This window comes from Lontra canadensis, unplaced genomic scaffold (assembly GCF_010015895.1).
Source record: "Lontra canadensis isolate GAN:19392208 unplaced genomic scaffold, GSC_riverotter_1.0 scaffold70, whole genome shotgun sequence".
Classification (NCBI taxonomy): Eukaryota; Metazoa; Chordata; class Mammalia; order Carnivora; family Mustelidae; genus Lontra; species Lontra canadensis.
In genome coordinates, this window is record NW_022631064.1 from 8,853,280 (window position 1) to 8,865,279 (window position 12,000).

General features: G+C 36.4%; 1 protein-coding gene across 1 annotated transcript; it reads left to right on the plus strand.

Moving 5' to 3' along the window:
- The first annotated feature begins 10,175 nt into the window (after window positions 1–10,175).
- On the plus strand, window positions 10,176–10,915 carry LOC116880990 (polycomb group RING finger protein 1-like). Its single transcript, XM_032880498.1, is given in 2 exon segments — window positions 10,176–10,884; window positions 10,887–10,915. Coding segments are annotated over 2 exon segments (738 nt in total).
- The last annotated feature ends 1,085 nt before the right edge of the window (window positions 10,916–12,000 follow it).

The following is a 12,000-nucleotide window of genomic DNA, read 5'->3' on the forward strand; positions in this document are numbered from 1 at the left end:
TGCTTTTTTTTCCTCTCTTCTCCTTCTGGGGTCCCTATAATGCAATGCTACTTTCCTTGATGGAATCACTGAGTTCTGTAAGTCTATTTTCATTAGAAAGTATTTGTTTGTCTTTCCTCTGTTTAGGTTGATTGCCTTCCATTACTCATTCTCCAGGTCACTGATACATTCCTCTGTTTCCCGTAGCCTATTTAATCCATCTATTGTATTTTTCATTTCATTTGAGTTCTTCATCTTTTATATGTTATATTTTATCTCTTTGTCAAGGGTCCTACTGATGTCCTCAACCCTTCTCTGAAGTCCAATGAGTATCTTTATGATCTTTACTTTATATTCTTTATCAGACATATTACTTGTTTCTGCTTCATTTATATCTCCTGCTGTGATTTTGTCCTGTTCTTTAATTTGGAACATATCCCTCTGTCTCCTCATTTTGTCTACCTCTTTGTGTCTATTTCTCTGTGTTAGGGATGCTGTTAGGGAAGTCAGCTACATCTTCTGGTCATGAAAGTAGTGACTTTATGAAGAAGAGGTCCTGAGGTGCCTTGCAGTGCAGTGTCCCCTATTCACCAGAACCTGCTATCTCAGGAGAGTCTCCCATGTGTGTTGTTTGCATCCTGCTATTGTGTCTGAGTTGTTTTCCCATTTAGTACAGACTCTCTGCACCGACTTCTTTAAGGGGGCATGACTGGAGGAAAGTCAGGGTGGGCAGCATAATTAGCAAAATCTGCACTGAAGTGTTAGTCCTAGGCTTGATTCCTCAGAGCAGAATGGCTGCTGGAGGTGCAGCTTGCATCAGCAGCCAAAGGTGTAGTATCTGTGTATGGTGGCTTGGTAGGGCTCATGCCTGGCATTAGCAAAATTTGCACTGAGCCTTCCAGTCCTAGGCCAGATAACCTGAAACACGATGGCACAGGGAGACTGTGACTAACCAGGGAGCATAGCAAGTTAACAAAATTTGTGCTGAGCTCAAGGCCAAAGCCAGCAGATTTGGAGTGAGTGAGTCCTCAGGAGAACCCATGGGCAGCATGCACTGCTAGCAGATTAGGTAGCAAATATCTGTGCAGTTCTGTGTTTATTTTGGGGATAAAGAAGGAAAATGGTGACTGTCTTTTTTTTTTTCCCCTGAGAAGTCCCCCAGTTTGCTCAGAAATCATTATAAAAAGATGTCCCTTCTGTTTGCCTCAGGCATTGTGTGAACTGTTGCTTTCTTCCATGCTTCCAGGCTTCAAGTGGTGCATCAGCTGACTTACATCTCCAGACTCCAAGGCCCTCCTGTTATACAAACTCATGGAATTCAGTCCCTCTGGTTTTAAAGGCCAGACATTATGGAGATTTGTTTTCCCAATGTGGGCTCCCTGGTACTTTTCCTTTACTTTCTGTAGCTCCTCTCACAGACAGCTCCCAATGACTGCCCTTCCTAATCTTTCCAGTGTGGCTTCTTCTCTGCATTTAGTTGTAGAATTTCTTCTGCCAATCTTTGAGTGACTCTCTGGTTTATTTACTTGGATATGAATAATGTCTATTTGTAAAGGTGGGACAGAGTGATCTTAGGGTCTTTCTGTTTGTCCATCTTCTGAGAAGACCTTTACCTAGAATTTATTTATATGCACAATAGTTTGCCCTTTTCCCATTTGAGGGACATTTGAGATGCTTCTATGTTTAACATACAAGTAAAGCTGTAATAAACATTTTTATATAAGAATTGTATGAGCAGAAGTTATTACTTCACTGAACAAATACCTAGGTGAGAAATTACAAAATCCTATGGGAAGTATATGTTTAGCTTTATAAGAAACTGGAAAACATATTCAAAGTGATTGTACCAATTAGCATTACCACCAGAAAATATGAGAATTCTAGTTGTTCAGCATCCTCATGAACAAGTGTTAGCTTTTCAGAAAGATTTATTCATTCAAGTAGTGTAGTGGTATTTCAGGGTACTTTTAATTTATCTCCCTCTGGTGTCTATTTGAATTATTTATTCATTTTTAAAATCTGGATGTTAGTTTTCCAATCATTGTGTTTTTAGAGTAAACTCATATTCTCTAGTAACAATATTTTATCAGATATGAGATTGTCAAATATTTCCTCACAATCTATGACTTGTGTTTACTCTTAGTAACAACATTGGTAAAGCAGTAGTTTTTAATTTTGATTAAATCCAATTTATCAATCTTATATTGTATTCAGTGTGATTTTGGCATCATATCCATGGAAGTTTTGCCTAATCCAAAGTCTCTAAGATTTTTTCCATTGTTTCCTTTTATGTATTTTATAGTTTTCTTGTTTTATATTTGAATGTGATCCATTTTGAGATACTTTTTGTATACAATGAAATGCATGAATTAAGATTAGTTTTTAAAGTACATATGTCTAATTATTCCACCATTTGTTGAAAAGACAGTCTTTCCTTAATTGAAATTTCTTGGCATCACTTTTGAAAATTGCTTAACTATATTTGTGTACCTCTATTTCCTGGCTCTCTTTTCTATTCTCTCTATATATTTAGTCAATAACACATGACCTTTGTCCAAAAGCAGACTGTGAAGTTCTGTTTTATATACTGAAATCAAATAGTCTCTGTCCTCCAACCTCGTTCTTTCTCATAATTCTTGTAGTTTACTAGTTTTTGTTTGGCTTTGCTTGTTTTTTAATTAAGAATTTTAGAATCAGCTTAACAATTTCTGCAGCTACCCTACCACAATTTTGATTGAAATTGTACTGAAAATATTAGGAGCATTTTGAGATGAACTGACATCTTAAAAATATTCATCAATCCAGGACATATCTTTTCCATTTATTTAGGTCTTTTGGATTTCTTTCATTAATATATTTTGTAGTTTTCAGCAGACATTATCTATTTTTTGCTAAATCTATGACTAAGTATTTAATTGGTTACTAGTATAAAATGCTATTTTGATTTTGATTTCCAAATGTCCACTGTTATCATTTAGAAATTTAATGTATTTTTATATATGTAATATGCATCTTATAACACTACTAAAGTCACTAATTACATCTATTAGCTTTGTGGTAGATTGTATTTCTATAAAGAAAATAAGTAATCTGCAGTCCTTCTATTCTTAATTTTTAATTGCATTTTAAAAATATTTTATTGTACTATTAATTACCTCTAATACAGTAGTGAATAGGATGTTGAGGGCAGAAAATGCTTACCTCCTGAAGTCAGAATAACATATTGTGTCATGTATCATTAAATATGGTATTGCATGGATTTGACTCTTTGTTTTTTTTTAAACGCCCTTTATCAGGAGCCTGAGTGGCTCACTGGGTTGAGCCTTTGTCTTCAGCTCAGGTGGTGATCTCAGGGTCCTGGGATCAAACACTACAACAGGCTCTCTGCACATTTGTCTGCTCAGGGGAGAGCCTGATTCACTGCACCCCCTCCCTGCCTGACTCTGCCTACTTGTGATCTCTCTCTCTGTCAAATAAATAAATAAAATCTTTAAAAAATAAATAAATAAATAAATAAAAATCCCTTTATCTTATTCAGAAAGGTCAAATTTATAACAGTTTGTAATCATTGTGTTTTAAATCATGAAGGTATATGAGTGTGTGTATATGTGTGTGTGTTTTCACTATGAACGTTAAATGGATACTGAATTTTGTCAAATGTTCTTCTGCATCTATTAAGCTTTTTATCATTTTGGTTTTTCTTTTCTTTAATAAAATATATCACTTTTTTAAAAGATTTTATTTTTAAATAATCTTTACACCCAACATGGGTATAAAGATCAAGAGATCAAGAGGCACACACTCCATCTACAGAGCCAGTCAAGTACCCCTAAATAGATCACTTTTCAATGATCCAGGCTTGTATTTTTAGAATAAATCCCATTTTATCATTACATATTGCTGTTTATATATATTGCATAGTTTAAATGATTGTATATTATTGAGTTTGTTCTTTTTCTACTTTATTAATGGTAAAAGTTAGGGTAAAGTCTTTTGAATTGAGATTTTTCTTTTTTGTTACTATTATTTACAGCTCTAAATTGCCCTCCATACACTAAATTGTCTAATTTTTGGCATGGTGTATGTTTGTTTCAATCATTTGAAAATATTTTCTAATTCTCCTTCCAGCTCTTTACTGGTCTATTGATTATTCAGGAAAATGTGTCTTAATTTATTTTACATTCTCCTTTACATCCTTTAAAATTTCAATTTCTTGGGGCACCTGGGTGACTCAGAGAGTTAAGCCTCTGCCTTCAGCTCAGGTCTTGATTGCAGGGTCCTGGGATGGAGCTCCGAACCGGGCTCTCTGCTCAGCAGGGAGCCTGCTTCCCCCCCCTCTCTGACTGCCTGCTTGTGATTGATCTCTTTCTCTCTTTCTGTAAAATCTTTTTTAAAAATTTCAATATCTTTCCTGAAACTTAATATTTTTAATTTGTTTTAAATGTATTCATATTTACTCAGCTGTTATCTTGGTCATTCTAAAATCTTTTGTCAAGTAGTTTAAACTTCTTTTTTATGTCTATGTTGGTATCTGGTTATTTTTCCATCAGTTTGTGATTTTCTAGGATCTTATTTTGAAAATTGATTTTCAACTGAAATCAAGATGTTTTCATATTGTGTTACTGTTGTTATCATTTGAACTTTTAAAATTTATTTTAAATGACTTTCTCTTACATTGCTACAATGGAGGGTGGAAAGGTCACTCTCTTATAACATCCAATTAAAGGTAGAAGTACAGGTTTTTGATTCACTCTCTATCGATGCTTGAGTGAGTAGAGCATCTGGGTAGAAGTGGAAGTTCCAGATCCACACAAGATCCTTACTAACACAGTGGTATGGGTCATGACTCTTAGGCAATGGTGAAAGTGCGGACTCTCTACAAGATCTCCTTTGTGAGCACTACAGGGGTTAGAATAGGAGTGCCTCCTTATTGCTTGATACAAGGAGAACTTCAGGTTTCCCTTGTAGTTTCTATAGAATCATGATGGGTGGAAATTTTGTTACCACAGGCAAAGCTGGATATCTACCCTCCCTACTTTGGCCTCTCTGACAGCACTCTGGTGAGGTTCTGGAGAGCTTCATTCTTGACTCATTTGTGTGGAAGTCCAGGCTTCCCATTAAGGTTTTGTTGGTGTGGATGAGGGTAGGGACAATATTTTTTGTGGTGTTTGTTTAGCATGATTATTGTCTAAAAGTGCTTTGTCTTGCCAGATTACCCAGCTTCTTGGTCATCTGGCTAGAAAGAAAATGTTTCAGAGGTGTTTTTGTTTGTTTGTTTGTTTTGTGCAGCCATAAACATTTTCATTTTGCTATATATTTCATCTCCATGTGTGACATATATGAGGCAAAAAGAAACCTAAAAACTCAACATACTTTGTTCCTTACTAATAGAATTACAAGCTCATCTACTTTCACCTTTATTAGATAGATGATAGATATAACACTCTTGGTGTTTAGTTATATTTTGTGAGAAGATAAGGAAAAGTGCATCTGTCCATTTTCTGAGATGTGGAAAAAGGTCTTCTTCATTGAAGGATGTTTTTTGTTTGTTTGTTTGTTTTGTTTTGTATTGTTTTGTTTTCCCGGAATGGAATTCTTAGTTAATATTTTTCTTTCATTTCCATACTTTCAATGTTACCGTTCCAAGTTTCTGTTTCTGGGTTTAGAAAGTTCACCAATGATGTGGCTAGGTATGAATATCTTCAGTTTTGTGCTATCTGGAATCTGTTGAACTTGTCATATGTGCCAATTAAAGTTTTTCATCAAAACTGAGAAATTGGGGTGCTTGTGTGGCTCAGTCATTAAGCATCTGCCTTCAGCTCATGTCATGATCCCGGGGTCCTAGGATCAGGCTGCCTGCTCATTGGGAAGCCTGCTTCTCCCTCTCCTACTCCCCCTATTGGTGTACCCTCTCTCACTGTGTATCTCCCTGTCAAATAAATAAATAAAATCTTTAAAAAAAAATTTTGAGAAATTTATGGCCATTATCCTGTCAAATATTTTTCTTCACCTTTCTCTCTTTACTGGTATTTTCTATTTCTTTAGATATTATACTCATAATTTATTTCTTTAGGCATGGTTTTCTTTAGTTCTTTGAACATATTTTGAAATAGCTAACTTAAAGTCTTTATCTAGTAAGTCAATTTCTGGGCACATTCATGAAAAGTTTCTTTTTTTTTTTTTTTTTAGGATTTTTATTTATTTATTTGAGAGAGGGAGAGAGTGAGCAGGAACAGGAGCCAGGCAAACAGAGGAAGAGGGAGAAGCTGACTACCTACTGGGCAGGAAGCCAGGCACAGGGCTTGATCCCAGAACTGTGAGGTCATGACCTGAGCCAAAAGCAGATGCTTAACCAACTGAGCTGCCCGGGCACCCTTCAGGAAGAGCTTCTATTGATGTTTTCTCACTTTCCAATTTCTTTGCATGTCTTGTAATTTTTCTTTGTTGGTAACCAGATATTTAAAATAGTATAATGCAGCAACTCTGGAAATTAGATTTCTTCTGCTTCTCAGGAATTATTTTGCTTATTTTTATAGCTACTGTTTATGGTTTTCCTTAATTAATTTTGTAATGTAATATTAGCTGTGTATGGCCACTGAGATATCTCCTTGACTGCTATAGCAGTAAAGTATAATTGGACATTTTTGTTTGTTTGTTTGTTTTTTTCCTTAAATATCTTTAACTAATAAGTCTCTGAGACTTTACAATAGGTTTTGCGTGTATGTTTCAAAACACCTTCAACACTTTTACAATCTACTTTCTGCTTGCATGTATCCAAAAGATCATTCTGAGATTATTAGAATGATTAGGTGAGACCTAATTAGGTCTTTCTTGGATTATGTATAAAACTACATATGTATCTGGATTTTTAGATTCCCAGAATCGGTCATATAGCTTTCAAGACCACATTTTGGCATTTCATTTCCAGCTTTTGGTCAGCTTTTAGTTTCCTCAAATTGTTACTGCCGTCTCAAAGAACTGCAATTATGAATAATTGCCACTGATTGCTACTGATAAGGGTTCCAGGAGAAAGATTGTTTGCCATGAGTGAGTTCTGAGTCAGATTAAAAACAAAACAAAACCAAACAAAAACAAAACAAAACAACAACAACAATAATAAAACGAGCAATGCCAGTGAATGTTTCCACAGAACTGCCAGACAAGTCAAATAATGAAAAATATCTAACGTTGGGACTTTGGGGGAAGCTTGAAATACATTCTTCTCTCTTAGTGACTACTAGTTGTTCAGGTTTCATGGTCAATGTTATTGTGAGGTTCCTGGTTTTCAAATTTATTGTGGAGTGGGATCAGGGATGCAATAGGAAAAACTAAATTGCCACAGATTTCACCATACTTAACAAGATCCAGCGACTTTTAATAGTTAAATGTCCCTTAGATTGTTGCAAGTCTTTGGTTAATTTCTTACATTCTAAAAAGTTCATTTGGACCATCATTGTCAATGTTCTTGTGTTTTATGGACTAGCAAGTTTTGGAGGTTTTTACTCTATCACTTCAGAAATCTCAATATTATTTCCTAAAAGTGTGGGAGAATGTCACTAAAAAAATACCTGGACCAGAAATATTGTTTTCCTGTATATTTGCATTAAAAATTATATTTCCTTGATATGTGAGTATTAAGTGAGTATAAAATGAGTACAGACTACTCATGTTTTGTATTGTTCTTGAGCATACATTCACAGGTTGTTGTGTTTTTTTTTTCTTTTTTTTAAATTTTTTATTAACGTATAAAGTATTATTAGCCAAAGGGGTTCAGGTCTGTGAATCACCAGGTTTACACACTTCACAGCACTCACCATAGCACATACCTTCCACAATGTCCATAACCCAACCATGCTTCCCCTCCCCACCCCCAGCAAACCTCAGTTTGTTTTGTGAGAGTAAGAGTCTCTTACGGTTTTTCTCCCTTCCGATTCGATCTTGTTTCATTTATTCCTTTCCTACCTCCCAACCCCCTCCCATGTTGCCTCTGAACTTCCTCATTTCAGGGAGATCATATGATAATTGTCTTTCTCCGATTGACTTATTTTGCTAAGCACAAAACCCTCTAGTTCCATAAACGTCATCGCAAACAACAAAATTTCATTTCTTTTGATGGCTGCATTATATATATATATGTATATATAGTTTAACTATATATATATATAACATATATATATATAGTTGCCACATCTTCTTATCCATTCATCTGTTGATGGACATCTAGGTTCTTTCCATAGTTTGGCTATTGTGGACATAGCTGCTATAAACATTCGGGTGCATGTGCCCCTTCGGATCACTAGATTTGTATCTTTAGGGTAAATACCCAGTAGTGCAATTGCTGGGTCATAGGGTAGCTCTATTTTCAAATTTTTGAGGAACCTCCATGCTGTTTTTCAGAGTGGTTACACCAGCTTGCATTCCCACCAACAGTGTAGGAGGGTTCCACATTCTCGCCAGCATCTATCATTTCCTGACTTGTTAATTTTGCCATTCTGACGGGTGTGAGGTGGTATCTCATTGTGGTTTCACTTTGTATTTCCCGGATGCCAAGTGATGCAAAGCACATTTTCATGTGTCTGTTGTCCTCTGGATGTCTTCTTTGCAGAAATGTCTGTTCATGTCCTCTGCCCATTTCTTGATTGGATTATTTGTTCTTTGGGTGTTGAGTTTGATAAGATCTTTATAGATTTTGGATACTAGCCCTTTATCTGATATGTCATTTGCAAAAATCTTCTCCCATTCTGTCAGTTGTCTTTTGGTTTTGTTAACTGTTTCCTTTGCTGTACAAAAGATTTTCATCTTGATGAAGTCCCAATAGTTCATTTATGCCCTTGCTTCCCTTGCCTTTGGTGACGTTCCTAGGAAAAAGTTGCTGTGGCTGAGGTCAAAGAGGTTGCTGCCTGTGTTCTCCTCAAGGATTTGGATGGATTCCTGTCTTACATTGAGGTCTTTCGTCCATTTTGAGTCTATTTTTGTGTGTGGTGTAAGAAAATGGTCCAATTTCATTTTTCTGCATGTGGCTGTCCAATTTTCCCAGCACCATTTATTGAAGAGACTGTCTTTTTCCCATTGGACATTCTTTCCTGCTTTGTCGAAGATTAGTTGACCATAGAGTTGAGGGTCTATTTCTGGGCTTTCTATTCTGTTCCATTGATTGATGTGTCTGTTTTTGTGTGAGTACCATACTGTCTTGATGATGACAGCTTTGTAATAGAGTTTAAAGTCTGGAATTGTGAAGCCACCAACTTTGGATTTCTTTTTCAATATTCCTTTGGCTATTTGAGGTCTTTTCTGGTTCCATATAAATTTTAGGATTATTTTTTCCATTTCTTTGAAAAAAGTGGATGGGATTTTGGTAGGAATTGCATTAAACATGTAGATTGTTTTAGGTAGCATAGACATTATCACAATATTTGTTCTTCCAATCCATGAGCATGGAACATTTTTCCATTTCTTTGTGTCTTCCTTAATTTCTTTCATGAGTACTTTACAGTTTTCTGAGTACAGATTCTTTGCCTCTTTGCCTAGGTTTATTCCTAGGTATCTTATGGTTTTGAGTGTAATTGTAAATGGGATCGACTCCTTAATTTCTCTTTCTTCTGTCTTCTTGTTGGTGTACAGAAAGGCAACTGATTTCTGTGCATTGATTTTATATCCTGACACTTTACTGAATTCCTGTATGAGTTCTATCAGATTTGAAGTGGAGGCTTTTGGGTTTTCCATATAAAGTATCATATAGTCTGCAAAGAGTGATAGTTTGACTTCTTCGTTGATGATTTGGATGTCTTTAATTTCTTTTTGTTGTCTGATTGCCTAGATTAGCGCTTCTAGTATTATGTTGAATAGCAGCAGTGATAGTGGACATCCCTGCCGTGTTCCTGACCTTAGGGGAAAAGCTCTCAGTTTTTCTCCATTGAGAATGTTATTCACTGTGGGTTTTTTTACAAATGGTTTGATGATATTGAGCTATGTACTCCCTAACCCTCCACTTTGAAGAGTTTTGATCAAGAAAGGATTTTGTACTTTGTCAAATGCTTTTTCAGCATCTATTGAGAGTATCATGTGGTTCTTGTTCTTTCTTTTATTAATGTATTGTATCACATTGATTCACTTGCAGATGCTGAACTAACCTTGCAGCCCTGGAATAAATCCACTTGGTCATAGTGAATGATCCTTTTAATGTACTGTTGGAAGCGATGAGGCTTTGGAACCAGCTCCAGTCAGTGTACAAGATGGATCCGCTACCGAAGGAGGAGTTCCAAGTAAAGATCAAAGACCTGAATGAGCACATCGTCTTCTGCCTGTGCTCTGGGTACTTCATGGATGCTACCACCACCACAGAGTGTCTTCATACATTCTGCAAGAGTTGTATTGTGAAGTACCTCCAAACCAGTAAGTACTGCCCCATGTGCAACATCAAGATCCATGAGACACAGCCACTGCTCAACCTCAAACTGCACCGGGTCATGCAGGACATCGTGTACAAGCGAGTACCTGGCTTACAAGACAGTGAAGAGAAACGGATTCGAGAATTCTACCAGTCCCGAAGCTTGGACTGGGTCACCCAACCCAGTGGGGAAGAGCCAGCCCTGAGCAACCTCGGCCTCCCTTTCAGCAGCTTTGACCACTCAAAAGCCCACTACTATCGCTATGATGAGCAGCTGAGCCTGTGCATGGAATGGCTGAGTTCTGGCGAAGACAAGAATAAAAGCATCCTGCAGAACAAATACGTCGGATGTTCTGTTAGAGCTGAAGTTCGTCATCTCCGGAGGGTCCTGTGTCACCACTTAATGCTAAATCCCCAGCATGTACAGCTCCTTTTTGACAATGAAGTTCTCCCAGATCACATGACCATGAAGCAGATATGGCTGTCCCTCTGGTTTGGCAAGCTATCCCTTTTGCTTTTCCATACAGTGTGGAAGAGAAGAGGAGGTAGGGGCCAAGCCCCCGCTACATCCCTGTCCCCTTCCTTCCCCAGATATTTATGTGAAATAAACAGTGGCTTTATTTTTTTGAAATAAAAACTTTAAAAAGCAAAAAAATAAAAAAAATAAAAAATAAAAAATAAATATTGTCTGCTTGCACACACGGTACCCTTTTTCTCAGGTATATTTGGGTAAAGTAGTATTCTACTGGTGGGCAACCTTTGAACCAGATACTGAAGTTAAAAAGACAAAAACAAAGGATACTGTATCCAGACAAGAGTAACTTTAAAATTTCTTTCAACAGTCTATAGGGATCCAAAAAGCATAGATTTAAAAACAAAATAAAAGCAAAACAAAATGCTACATATAAAAGCTAAAGAAACAAAATGCAGCATATTTAGGTTCTTTATCTTGAAGTACCTATATAAATTGCATCCCCTGCCCCAAAGTACTCTTGTTAGGTCAAAGAACAAAATGCTCTTTTGCTCCTATTGGCTAGTATTTTGGTGAGAATCTTTGCATCTGTGTTCTTCAAGGATATTGGTCTGTAATTCTCTTTTTTGATGGGATATTTGTCTGGTTTTAGGATCAAGGTAATGCTGGCCTCATAAAATGAGTTTGGAAGTTTTCCTTCCATTTCTATTTTTTGGAACAGTTTCAGGAGAAAAGGAATTAATTCTTCTTTAAATGTTTGGTAGAATTCCCCTGGGAAGCCATCTGGCCCTGGGCTCTTGTTTTTTGGGAGATTTTTGATGACCGCCTCGATCTTGTTACTGGCTATGGGTCTGTCCAGGTTTTCTATTTCTTCCTGGTTCAGTTGTGGTAGTTTATATGTCTCTAGGAATGTATCCATTTCTTCCAGATTGTCAAATTTGCTGGCATATATTTGCTCATAATATGTTCTTATAATTGTTTGTATTTCTTTGGTGTTGGTTGTGATCTCTCCTCTTTCATTAATAATTTTATGTATTTGGGTCCTCTCTCTCTCTCTCTCTCATTTTTTTTTTTTTTTGTTAAGTCTGGACAGGGATAAACCCCTGACAAATAGGGGTTTATCAATCTTATTAATTCTTTCAAAGAACCAGCTCCTAGTTTG